At 38.3% G+C, this 14,413-nt stretch overlaps 2 protein-coding genes across 2 annotated transcripts; one reads left to right on the forward strand and one right to left on the reverse strand.

The window, feature by feature from the left end:
• Positions 1 to 707: 707 nt before the first annotated feature.
• On the forward strand, positions 708 to 5,191 carry LOC111596009. Its single transcript, XM_023310028.2, has 2 exons — positions 708 to 905; positions 3,528 to 5,191. Exons 1-2 carry the CDS (start codon positions 836 to 838, stop codon positions 4,529 to 4,531), a joined length of 1,074 nt encoding a protein of 357 aa, XP_023165796.1. The 5' UTR covers positions 708 to 835; the 3' UTR covers positions 4,532 to 5,191.
• A 7,529-nt stretch (positions 5,192 to 12,720) lies between these two features.
• LOC111595992 (galectin-4) lies at positions 12,721 to 14,380 on the reverse strand. The gene is made up of 2 exons (XM_023309989.2): positions 12,945 to 14,380; positions 12,721 to 12,885 (listed from the first exon to the last, which is right to left on the reverse strand). The coding sequence occupies exons 1-2, from the start codon at positions 14,095 to 14,097 to the stop codon at positions 12,851 to 12,853; spliced, it is 1,188 nt and encodes a 395-aa protein (XP_023165757.2). The 5' UTR covers positions 14,098 to 14,380; the 3' UTR covers positions 12,721 to 12,850.
• Positions 14,381 to 14,413: the final 33 nt, after the last annotated feature.

Consider the following 14,413-nt stretch of genomic DNA (forward strand, 5'->3'; position numbering starts at 1 on the left):
GCCTTTTGGAAAAAAAATATATATATATATATATATATATATATATATATATATATATGTATATATAACGATTGAGGCTTTAGCCTTTTGGAAAAAAAAAATATATATATATATATATATAACGATTGAGGCTTTCATACAGAGAAACAGACTGACTCACAGCTGATTAGCATATGTTTTCACGATAACAAGATTTATTTATATAGATTTATGTATAGGATATAGGTATAGAAAAAAATATTATATTTCATACAATTTGAAATACAATCTGTTTGCACCCGATAGTTGTCCATCTACATTCGAACGGAAAAGTTTAACACGCGCTCACCTCCAATTGCAACGCAACTGGTTCGATCGCGTGTTGTTTTTAGCATGAAACGAACGTGTTGGGTCCTCTCGATACCGAAACGTACTCCCGTGATTATTAGACGTACTGTGTTGCTGACTGTCGGACGTGTTCTGAGAGAATGCGGTAAAAAGCGAGAATAGTTTCAAAAGTGTCCAAGTGTGAAAAAACATAAACAAACACAAATTTACGCCTATGAGAAGTAAAAAGTTTTATGACACCTTATCGCTACTTAAATAAATATAAATATAAATATAAATATAAATAAAAGTATAAACATAAATATAAATATTAATATTAATATAAATATTAATATAAATATAAATAAAGAATAAATATTTGATAAAAGGTATTATTAACACCTTATCAATTCCAGTGTAACTTTAACTCAAATAAAATAATTACAAATACAATTCAATACAGTTCAAGACCGTTTTGTGGATTACGCGTTTAGTTCAAATTATAAAATAAACAAAATTGACCCAAAATATGGAAGTCAAGGCAGAAAAACTTTACATGCAATTGAATGCAGCCGAGCTTGAAGCCATTATCAAAAAAGGTAGGACACTGAAACCTGTAAAAAAAACCCAATCAAAAATATATATAAAGCACAGGTATCTGAAATATATTTGTATTTATATAATATTTATATTTATATAATGATACTTAGTACCATTGGTTGTAGACAATGCAGCAGGAATAGTTTATAAATTTGTTCAACATTTTTTCGAACTGCTCCAACTAATCATATTATAATACATTTTGCCATGCAGTTTTTATTCTGTTTTTAAACAGAACCTCGAACCAAAACAGCAAACAAAACATTTACCGACTATAAATATTAAATAAAAAATTACTCGCAAAAGTTTGTGTTTCCACTAATAACAACAGCTGTCGAAATATTGTTTTAGTTCCTATAATCTAGTATCATTCACCATATAAAGTGACCACGTTTTCATACATACATATATGAAGAGCGAACAAGTCTGCGAAAGTAAGGCAGATAGATTAATAATGTCTACAAGGTTAAAAAGTCGATATAGAATCAGCACAGTTTTAATGCAATCCTATTTTTTGTTAAACTATTTCTTTAGAGAGAAATGGGCACTCTCACTTTACTGTCCTTACATTTTTGCCTTTGATTGTTTATCAGAACCAGACGGGTGAACAGCACTGAAACAGGCGGCGCCAACTAAAAAGGGGCGCCATTTGGCAATCACATTTAGTTTTGGGGTACAGTTATCCGTCGCCTTGGGAAGCCATGCCCTCCCCAGCTCCCTTGGGTTCACCCAGTATCCAAGTGTGGCAGAACGTTGGCTGGCTGGCTGGCTGCCGCGTCGCGACGCTGCAGCTATGTCAGCCTCTCTGATACGTTTTTCCGCAATTAATCCGATTCGCCCATTAGTCACTAGCCATTGTTGATGCTACTATTGATTAAATCCCTATTGCAGTAGCAAGACATGTAATTGGAGGGAAGGCATTTATGTTATCAGATACCCCCAAAGTAGTTAAATTTTGTTTTAGAAACTGATAAATGACCAATGAATCCAAATAAACTTAGCAGTTAGTCGTTCATATGAGACTTCTTGCATTATAGACGTTTAGCGTCTGCGATTTGTGTTTCAAGTGAATTCGGAATATAAGTCCGTATAAAAACACCTTAACGTACCGTTAATATATCATTTTATTTTGTTTCATTCATGAAAATGAATTGTCATGTTACTATAACAAACACAGCATCATCCTCTACACATATACCTATACTTGGCGCGTAGACCTCTGCTGATAAGAGCACGCTTCCCACACACGGAACCCTGACAGCAGTCTAGTAAGCAGCCAGTGCAGAGCAGACTCTGCCTGATAACCTTTGGCTGACATTTAGAATGAGAATACAGTTTTCAGCCGTCCCATATATTTGAAATGTGTCTTTTTAAAATAGCTTCAAGTTGCAGTCATTCATTCTTAGGAAAAAAGACCAATTATATCTAAACGGCTGCACTTTATTTCGCAGCAACCAGAGGACACGGCTTCTGATTGAAAGCTGCATCGGTTTTATATCAAACAATTCTTTATCAAAACTCCACAATCGAAAAAGCTAAGTGTTTAGCCACATTTATGGGCGTATCGATAGGAATTCAAGAGATGTGTACAGTACACTGCGACACTATCACACTATAAAACATTGCCCAATTATCATCTTAATTGTGTTCACATGAAGAGCTAAATATGATTACAGGTGTTTTGACCTAGACGTCAACATTTAGCTGAACATTTGTTGTCTAACTACATAGATGGTATGTGGATACGTATGTATTTGCATTTGTATGTGTATGTACATCAGATCGTTAACTACTGTTATTTGTACAGCCTGTCTCTGCAGTTTCTTGAAATTCGCTCTGTCGCTTTCTGGTCTAAAATTAGCAAAGATAGCGAAATACGGTTATAAATAGTTGTGTCAACATGCACAAGAAAAAATAAATATATAAAAGCAGTCACATGTGTCTGTGCATGCGGTTGCTATAGTTAAGACCTACAATGTATAAGTGTGAAATGGAACTTGGAAGTTATATGGAGAGAAATGAATCTATTTATCATTTAACTAATCTTGATTCAGCTCAGAGGAGTTTAGGTTATTAAAAATGATTACAAGTTGACTTTACGTACTTCTTTAGTCTGACAATAAAATGCAAAAACGCGGTCTAAAGTTGTTAAATTCACTGTGGAGGTCAATGGTAGGCAGACCGATCAAATTGGAGTAAACTGGTTTTATTTTCGTTTGCGATGAATAACTGGAATTAACATTTTCGGGGCTTTATTTAATTTTACTCGCTCATCCGATCGTCTGAAATATGACACACTTGCTTGCGTTCCCACAAATTATCAACGGACCCAACTGCAGACAGGCCAATAATTTAATAAGATTTTGCATTTAAAATTATTTTTGCTTAGCTTTTAGTAACTATTGCACTGCATAATGTTATCAATGTGTATAAAGTGAAGCATATATATATATATATATATATATATACATATATACCTTTTAATTAAATACAAATGCTTTAAAATGCAATAATAAAAGTAAATTATACAGACAGAATATGCAATTCTTTTTTGGCATTCATCTATCCTAAACTGTTGCTGTACAACTCTAAAATTAATATACAATTTTATTTACTACTAGATTCACCCAGTTCGAACGACCGCGATGCCGGCTTTTGTTCCGCTAGTTCGGAAAGCGAAGGCGGTGATGATTTGCCGCTAGAAGATGCGTCGCAGTGTGCCACACCCCACAACGAACCATCAAAATATGGCGCGCCTAAGGAAACTTCTGTTGTCCTGGTCCGCAATAAGCGGAAGAGTATGGAGCCGTCAAAACTTGTGGAGCCGACATCGACGGCGAACAATTATTGCTCCTCGATAGCAGTTGGCTCAAGCATGGCATCGGTGGGTCCGCTTAAGAAGCGAATACGTTACTCTTCGTCAGCTGATTCAGCCGTTATGTTGACGTCACCAGCTCTTCAGTCCCCATCACACATCAGCCATAACCATTTGCCCTCGGCACATACATGGGACCCTGCCCAAGTGCTGCCACGTCAAATGTTACCTAATCCTGCTCACATTTTCGTGCGCCATCCCGGTGTTACTACGCTACATCGTGCGTTCGCCTTCCCAGCGCAAGAAGAGCCACTGGCGCTAATAACAAGAAAGCCGCACTTCAACGATGTAGAATCAGGTGAAAAGCAGTTACATCTCACTTTCAAGAGCGCCAAGAACAAGGATATGCCCAACGAGTCCAGCGAAATCCTAGAGGAGCACACCATCGACGAGGAGGAGACTTGCAAAGATCATCATAGTAGCTCCCTCTCAAGACCGCAGCAACGGAACTATAAAAACATGACTCGCGAACGCAGAATCGAGGCAAACGCCCGGGAACGCACTCGGGTTCACACGATTTCCGCTGCCTATGAGACACTGCGCCGCGCTGTACCAGCATACGCAAGCTCACAGAAGCTATCGAAGCTATCGGTATTGCGTGTGGCTTGTTCCTACATACTGACACTGAGCCGTATGGCGGGCAAAGACTACAGCTCTGACCAATCGGAGCCAAGCATTGCTGATTGCATCGAGGCAATAAACTCGACTATTCAAACGGAGGGAAAGGTTAAGCGTAAGAAAGACGAGTGAAGGAGCAGAATTATAAATTTGGAAAGACTTTTAATGTGTCTTAAGAGTTTCACAAGTGTCGTCCTGATAGTTCCTGTGCTGGTTATTGTTTCCATTGGGACTTAGCACAATTTAAGCATGACTGAAGTCACATTTAACCAAATCAGCTTTATAAAGTTCTTAAGCTTCGCGATAAGTTGAAGTAAGCTAGATTAGTAAATAAGTTACGCACTGGGGAGATTTTACTGTGCATGAGCATATTGATATATAAAAGATATTTGTAGAATAGAAACCAGCTATGTGATCTTAATTTAAACCCGCTTGTAATACAACAAAATGTATGATAATTAAGGCCAAACATGTTCCGTAGTACAAACAGTAAAATATTAATTAACAACTTTTTAAAAGACAATAAATCTAATGAGAAGTAAGGTGTAGAGAACTTGTGACAATAATTACCAAAATAATTGTCGCAAATCAAAATCTAATCTAAGCAAGCGAGAAATGAAAATTCGATTCTAAGAAACGTTTAAAATATGACTATTTTGTATTTTGTACATGAGAACTTGATGTTCGTTGCAGAATGGAGAAGTAGAGTAATTGCGAAATAGATATTTTTAGTTTATCTATCTATCTATGTAAATGAAACTGACGCATAACCAATAATCTCATTTTATTAAAAAAAAAACACAAAATGTATTGTGCCATAATAGCAGAAAGCTGAAATACAAAAATTGACTGTCAAATGAAGTTTGTATGTGTTTGCATGTGGCTGGGACTGACCCATTACTCACCTGAGTGCGGGAGCACTTAAAAAATTCGACTCAAATGTATGTAGGGGTTTTATATTTTTATATATTTATTAATCTTATCAAACCTCACAACGATGGAGCAACGGAAGAGGGTGGGAAGGTGGCTGAGGGAAGAGTGTTAAGGCAACAGGTGCACGTAGAATGGCACTGTATGAGTTCAATTGTACCAAGTTCCCATAAGCCGTTTTAGGACGCGAGAACGAGCCAGCGAGCCAGCGAGCGACCTCTTATCACCCAAAAAAGTACTACACACAAATATTGTTACCTTATCTCCTATAGGCGAGCAAGGCGTTATGACACCACACACTCCCTCGGCTAGTTGAGGCATGTGCATTTGTAGAGCATTAATTTTTAAAAAGATGCAGTTTATCTTTCTCAATCGGGCATACACTTGACCTAGTGTGCAATAGCCAGTTTGAATTACATCAGCTAGTAATTCATACAAGAACTGGTTTGTAAGCGCAGGTTTCTAGATCTAAACAATTAAATATGCACGCGATTAAGGTGCTGCAACTGGCTGCTATTTCCGCAAATGCTATTTTATAGTCACTTTCATTTATTAATCATAGGTATTATAATTTTAGGTTAAAAATTGAAATTCAGTTAGTTACGACGCAAATTAATATTCTAGAGAGCCAACTAGATCGGCCAACAGGCCAAGAGAATATGAGTCTGTATCTTCATCGGATTGATGAATTGAGGTCATTAAAACGCCTTAGATACCTATACAGAATATGATCTTCAAAAGATATAAGAAAGTGAAACAAAACTTGCATTAAAATGCCTTAAAAGGGTCAGAGAACATTCTAAATGAATCTGGCTTCTTATTTTCACATTGAAATCTGCATATAATTGACCCCTAGAATCTTCATCTTTATTGTAGTTATTCAAAGTGATTTCACTCTCCAGTTAGCATTTGAGTAATCAGTTGAAACAACAAGTTAGATTGTTGGATCACATGTTATTCAGGCTGGCAGTCAGTTCTGGTCGAGACAGCTTCGCACAAATATTAGTGAAATCTAGATTAAAAATAGATCCATTGTTGGTTGTTCTATTTTAAATCTACTAAAGGTAACAACATTTAGCACTGCTTCTTCCTGGTGTTTACTTACTTTGGGCCTATTTTTGCCCCAACCGCAGTTTGGGGGTGATAATGATGATGATGATGATGATGAGGATGAGGATGATAATGATATTTATATCACATGTTGCCAGTAATAAACGTGAAATGTTAGTTAACGCCATAATTTTATGGCTCTTTTTGTTGCCATAAATAGATTTCAAATCAGTTGGAAGTTCTCTTAAAATTGAAATGAATCTAAGAAAAGTTGCTAACTTGTGCAACTCAAATCTTTTTGAATAGTAAATTGTATTCATTTTGTATCTTTAAGACCACAGCATAAAAATAAAATTCAATTGCAGAAGAATATATGTATGTATACATATGTGTGTATACATATGTATGCATACATATGGCCGTATGCACGCGTATATGGAGAGCCAACAGCTGGCGTCGCATAGTTAAAAACAACGCAAAAGCAAATTATTTGCATACTGACGCTAAATTGCACGCCAAGCCAAAACCGTCTGGGCAGGGGCTAGACAGCGGTGGGGACAGAATTGGCGCTGTGCATCGGAACGCACGAACCGTTGGCGCCCGAGAGCAATACACAAGTGACGTTCTTAAAATAAAACAAATGAGATTACTCTTCTGGTCGTATTCGACTCGTTACTACCCTATACCATGGGATCTGACCGTTAAAGTAAAGTATGGGTTTTCGACTATAATTTCAATAGTCTCATTGCTTTAAACTCCTAAATTTGCGTTTAGTCCTTACTCACTTTATTTAAAATATTCCTTCGCTGTTTATGCTGAAAGGTGAAGCGATTTACCTGGATATGATTGTCTAAAGGACATTAAATTTTAATTTTCGTTATTTTTTATATAATGTTGTACTCTTTAGCACCCATTCAAGCAGTGCAGGGTATCGGACGAACTGGGGCCAACAGAAACAGTCGCGGCTATTCAATTGTTGACCAAGCCAAAATCGAATTACGGCATCTTCTGCCACTTACTTTCGGCATTTTCAATATATATTAATCAAAAAATATAACTGAGCCCATTTGAAAAAAAAATTTAAGTTTATTTTTGATTAAAGAGGTTGGACGATGCTGAGCCACTGAGTAATTAGTAATTGACTAGGTAAGGCAAGATAAACTCATGTGACCCAATTGAAGTACTTTTACTAGACATTGGGCTCAATTTGCACATAATGGTCTGAAGTTTACTAGCATCGCCTTCTTCAGCATATTTAATTTTTTTTTCAATTTTTCAGACGCCGCCAGATGATTGGAATAGCGTCTGTGACTACGCCGAATCGGTGGGAGCTGGATGTAGAAAAACGGATGACAGTGTCCAGCTAGACCACATAGAAGGGTTCCGGGAGGATTTCCAAAAATTTAATTACTATAACTAATTTCAGAATCTTTTGTATCATCATTATTATGCTTAGAAACATCGCAGCAACTCTTTATAGGTCACAATATTTCACTGAAAATAGAGCACAGCTTCTTAAAAATAGATTCAACGTTGTCTTTCACTCTTCCGGAATATGTAGCTTAAATTTATTTATACGAGAAATGCAAACAGAGTGAAGCTGGCAAATAAGAAGGTTATGGTATCCTTCATGCATTTGCAGAAGACCATTTTAAGTAGCTTCTGTTCATGTAAATGTATATTTTGTACATAATTAGCTAATATATACATACATATATTTGTAGGTATATAAAGACGTTATCATCAGAAACTGGCGTCAGTGTAGCAAGAACATTAAACTTATGCCAACAACTTCGCGATAGCTGGCCATCAATTTGCTAAGCAGTCAGCGCCAGACCAAGACGTTGCGAAGACGGCATTGCTAATTGTGCAAGGGCAACACCTGGCTGGCTTGTCAACTAGAACGTATACCGTGCTGTACGAAGCAGCTGTACAGGTAAGTGCACAATACCGGAGCACTCAATCGCAGCGTGGATTAAGATTCCACCCACACAATGCAAAATGCTGCCCTTATTGTATGACCGAAGAGTATTGTGGAGGCGAGTCACGAGATGCTTATCAGCGTCCATAATTTACTCGTCTGCGCCCTGGTGCCATATGTGACCAGTTGGCACTGCCCGAGCTGGCCAGCTCCAAATGGACTCCTAGTTGAAGCGTAATATATATTCACAGCCAATTGGCGCCTGCTTTCGGTGTGTCGACGCAACATGTCAAAGCTTAAGTCAGACTTCCGTCGTTTCTTCCCCCCAAGTGGTAATTTGCCAATGAAATATAGTACGTATGGCATGTGAGCTGCGATCCTGGCATTTTCTTTGATTTAAGGCCGTACATAGGGTGTAAGAGGGTATCAACAAAAGGTCCACCAGCTTTCAAATCTGGCAACGAATACCTAAGCTAGAGTCATACATAGTTCTAGAGGTCTTTTTTCGGAATGAAATGAATATTTTGAAAAGTTGTTAAGCCATAGCAACTCTGTGAATACATATCGATATTCCGAATCAATACGCTTCCAAAAAGACATGCCGTCCCATTTTCGTCCATTTATAGTCAAAGCTAAAGAAAAATCAATTTTTTACAATCGACCCGATAATACATTACATTAGATTGGTTGCCAAAATGGAAAAACGTGGGGCACAACCATCCAGTGAGACTAACGAGTGTTAAAAACTCGTATTAAATTGATTTGCAAAATAAGGCAAGCTGAATCAAAGCACCCAAAATTAATAAAACAATATTGTCGCACTGAAATCTTTGGAATTTTTGTTTCATTGTAAACAGAAAATTAAAGACGTTATGATCTAATTGAATAATTTCAACTTAAATTTACCCAATAAACCCAATTAATGACTAATTTTATTTTGAATGTGGATTACAAAGCTCTTTTAGGAAGGAGACTTGTCTATATGGAAACCATCAGCAGATCATGGTCTGGAACATAAAGTCTTCATATGCTATACTCCGATGGATCATCACCTTACCATGTTTAGTTGTACAGGGTATTTGAAGAAAGAGCACGTGATACAGAAAAGCAACGAAAAAGCAACTAGTTGCTGGCGGCGAAACACCGAAAAAGGATGCGAATGATGTGCCCAACTACCATATAAAAATATGCAATCAGAAGAGTGAAAGATTGATCTCGAGCGGTATTCCGAGAAACCAGAGCTCAAGCACCAGTCGACGCTGTCGGTCCCTTCGACCCACACACACACACACACACACACACACAGACACACACACACACACACACATACACACATACACACACATACACATACACACACATACACACACACACATACATACATACATACACACACACACACACACACAGACACACACATGAATTTGGAACCTTGCAGGATCAAACTTCCAGTTTGCGGCACAAAACAAGTTTCAGGCCGTGTTGTGAATTTATCGCTTACACAAAAAAGCAACTTCAGCAGCAGCACCAGCAGCAGCACCACCACCAGCAGCAGTAACAGCAGCAGCAGCTTACGTTAGGCTGCAGAAGCGGCACGCTTTCATATTGTTTTAATGTTGCTGAATCGAAGCAGCAGCAAACGAGTAAGACGACTGCAGATCGCAGGAGCTTGGGCCGTTGGATACTGTGTTGTAACTATTGTGAGGCTATGGGCAAAAAAGCATTTCTTGGCGGTTACAAATAACTTAAATATATACAAAGCTCTTGGTGACTTAAACCAATATTAAGACTTTATCTAGCAAAGACTTTCTTTAGAAGACACATCTATTAAAGCTTTTGCCGTAAGATAAGTTGTCAGCAGCGGGTCTTAGCAGCACGGGTCTTAAGAATCTAAAGTTAGTAACAACAGCTACACCATCTAACACAAGTCTTAAATCATTCCAACTCCATTTGAAGCCGATATCCAAAATAAAACAATCGGAATTTTAGAAAATATACTTCCAACTTAATACAACATTTGGACGATCTAGCTCTTAAGCCGTACGAGATATAATTTAATAGCTGCATTTCGATCATGTTTTTAAGCGATAACAATAAAACGGAAATAGTTATCGATTATTTTAAACAAACTTGATATTCGCGTGCTATATACGCGCACCTAGAAAAAATTTGAAGTCTAGATGCAGAGATCGACGCGTTCTCACATACGGATTCATAACTGTAATCTAGGCAAAGTGCTTGATCACAATCTACAGCCAAGTTGATATAATTTTTCACCTTCTGTTTGTACCATTTCAAGTTGGCAAATTCGGATTATCGATGCAGAAATGGAAGCTTAAGCTACCTGTGTTTTGTAGTACACTTCAATGACTTACTAAGGTAAGCTATGGCAAATGTGTCCTTGGACATTCCACACCTATATAGCGCGTAATTGTTTCTGGCAGCGTCTTAAATCTACTCACTTTGATTAAAGCAACGGACAACGTTGAGTCCAGAGGATAAAGTAAGGCGAGGCATAGCTGCTGCCTCTCTCAAATATTTGTGCGTCTATGCCGAACAGTTTTCGATGAGTATGTTTTTTCGTTTGCTTGCAATTTGGTCGGAAGGCGGCTATTATTTAAGACTGCGATATTGCGTTATATGGGAAACGAGTTGCATTCCGTTGACCATTTCAAGTGAAGCGTCAATTGAGGTTTTATTTAGAATTTGAGCCGAGCTGCCGATGCCGCGCTGTCTTCTGTGCGACTGTGCTACACAGATGGAATATTGATAAGATACTTGCTGGCGGCAAATAATGGTAACGCCGACTAACTTTCGTATCTGGCTGGCTTAGACTTGTACTTAGATTCCCTTGCTTTTCGAACTCGGCAAAAGTCAAGATCTAAATTGGGCCATCTGGTAATTTAGACAATTCATTTGTATCCATAATAAAATCAAATATTTTTCTTAGTTTACTAATAACTAAATGTTTCGAGCTTGCTCATATTATATGTCATATCTCAAAAATAACATAACAATAAATAATAGAATTCGTTAAAGTGAGTCATCACAAAGGGAGCGAGAACAGAAAAACAACTTTCAGGCGATGCAGTTAATAATGTCATCAATGGTGACAAATTACAGGGATGACCAAGTTATGCGTGAAATGCGAAATGGGATCAGCAAAAGATATTGGATGGTGTCGTGGCCCATCTGACCAGAAGCGCTGAAAAAATATATAAAATTAATAATTAATATCAACTTGAAACAAGCACAACGAAAACGCATCAGCAACGGCAAAGCAATACGTGGAAGACCTGCAGTAATTGAAAGATCGGGTCGAACATCAAAGGATACTTACATAGGAAGCATTAATTTGAAGAGAACATTGGTCGCTTTTGGCATTTCATTTTTTTTTTTGGCGCGACGATTTTAATTGCTGAGGCGAACATTTTTGAAATCGGCAGTAGCAGCAACAGCAGCAGCAGCATCAGTTGCCGCCGCTAACCATGAACGCATAATTAATTCTGAATTTGATTACAAAAAATTGGAGCCGTCAGCAAAACTACCTGTCGACCGACCGTTCACAAAGGATGCAATCGATATTGAGAGTATTAATACGCAGCAGTTATACAGAAAGTCGGCGCTAAACGAAGCCTTTTTAATAATTTTAATAAAATACCTAATCGGATGTTCTTACAATCACCTCAGTTTGCTTTTGTGCTTAAATTAGCTTAAAAAGCAAGGGAGTTAGAATTGCAGTTGATCAGGCAAAAGAGGCTATACATGTTAGATAAGGCATAAAGATATATCGATATATATCGATACATTTGATGAATATTCAATAAAGCCAACGGCGAGCAGTGAGCTGAACGGGCAATGATCCACTTCATTACCAAAACAGACGAGAAATGCGTAGCACGTTCGAACTTGAACCATAAATAATATTAAGTTTTTTCTCGCTATGCCGAAGCGACTTCCTTTGGCAACCTTGGGAAATATTTTCCGTCTTCTGCGACGTTTCGGGACTGGCTCATTTCGATACCACTTTTTGCTGCACATGCCTAAACAATGTCAACTGTCGTGCTCAACACATGCAGACATAAATGTCAGTCGAGCGCAGCAGGCCAACAGACACAGCAGCGACAACTGTCAGGAGGCGTCCTTAATCGATTATCATTTTTAATAATCAATTGAAGAATACCTCTACCACAGTCAACCTGCCTTCTTATTATGGACTTGACAGCACGAAGACATTTATGAGTAGAAGCGCCCTGCAGTTGTGCCCGACCTGTTTAAGGCGCGCGGTGCCATTTGCCATTTTAATTGCAAAATAGTAAGGAATAAGAATGTTAGCTGAAGATGAAATTGTAAACGGCGGCTGGTATCTATTCGCTATACATAATAGTTAATTAAAAATCCAGCCAAATAACAATTGCCATACGTACGATTTTATTATTTAACAATATTACATTCTTCTATTGAACTTGTTCTGCCAGCTCAGAGCTATAATTATATTTGCTTCATGTATGCTAGAAGCTTTTAAACAGAGATCCAATATATTCTTGTATTTATTTTTTTGAAGCAACACTGTGTATCGAACGAGCTGTGCGGGTATTAGTTAGAGTTAGTAAATTGATAATAACAGTTAAAGGGAATACGTACGACGGAGCCGCGACGGAAGTGTGCCGACCTCGATGACAACATTCCACAGCTTAACGTCACCCCTGATGTTAACCATGTCAATGTCTGCGGGATTCATCTGATGTTTGAATGTCAGGATCGAGTTGCTGTTGACATATAATTCATAGCAGTTCTTCCGGCAGGCGATTATAAGAACAAATGCTTTCCCCGGTCCCAAATGGGTGCTGAGGCGTGAGACTTCACGATTTATCTCCTTACCGTTTATAAAGGCGCTCCTCGTAATTATGGCTTTACCCACCTTGGTGCGACTGCCCCGTATGAAATTGGGACTAAATGATAGCGATGCATTTGGAGGCGGCCAAATGTTCTGCCCGCACTGTAAGGTCACACAAAAAGTTTGTGGCATTAGACGAACACGACCCTCAATGCGCATCATACGACCATCCGTAAGTTTTTCATTCTGTTGCATTCGCCCATAGTACGGTATGATCAAATCAGGTGTGGAAACTGGGGCAGCCTCGACGATTGGAATGGGATTATCAATAAACCGCAGCTTATTAGACACGTGAAGGCTACTGTGAAGCAACATTTCTTTTGAAGTATCTCTAATGAATGGCAATTCGTTCGCCAAGCTAAGGCTTACACGAACCGGATATTCCGTAACATGGAAGATGTCAATGACTATATCGGCGACATCTCCGCGGACATCAACTCCAGTTATCCACTTATAGGGCATGCGGTATCTATACGTGGCGAAGTGAAAGCCATTTACCGAAATAAAAAACGAATCGTCTGTCAGCAGCACCTGCATCCAAAATGTTTTGCCACGTTTGAGTTGAAATGGTAAATTAGACGAGTTCTCCTCTGGGCCCCACTTGCCCATTAACCGCGAGTTCCGTGTAATATAGTTTTGTGGCAGACGCGCCCCAATCTCCAAGACAGTGTCACGCTTTTTACTTTTTGGCCTTGTCATTTTGGACATAAAGTCAATCACAAAGTGCTCGCAATCGCTAAGAATTAATCCATGAATGAGAAAACTAAGACCAGGCCGAGCCGTGTTTTTCAACATAAACAATTTCTTAGGATTGGCAGCGCTGCGTTCTTCATAGAATACAGACAAAGCATCCAAATCACGCCTCAAGGCAATGCTGCGCGCGCCAGTGTATACATTCATGGCCTTCCAGCCCCCTATGAATTTTATGCATACTCAAATGTCGGCATTGGCAAAGGTCGAAAATTGGTCGTCTTCCAATGTTTCGCTAAAATAAATTGGACTTTTGTGTCGAACGTCCTGCGAAACAAGCTGGGTCAACTAAGCGGGCTATAACTTAAATGAATTTTGTTGATTTTGTTGTTGATTTGCAAAATGTGGGAATATTTTGATTGAAAGTGTCATTAAAAAGATTGCAGCATGATTAACAATACTGGAAAGTTGATTTCAATATACAAATATTTGGGAGTTCACTAGAGTTTCAATTATATTGGTATGA

This window comes from Drosophila hydei, unplaced genomic scaffold (assembly GCF_003285905.1).
Source record: "Drosophila hydei strain 15085-1641.00,03,60 unplaced genomic scaffold, DhydRS2 tig00000172-arrow-pilon, whole genome shotgun sequence".
NCBI classification, from domain to species: Eukaryota; Metazoa; Arthropoda; class Insecta; order Diptera; family Drosophilidae; genus Drosophila; species Drosophila hydei.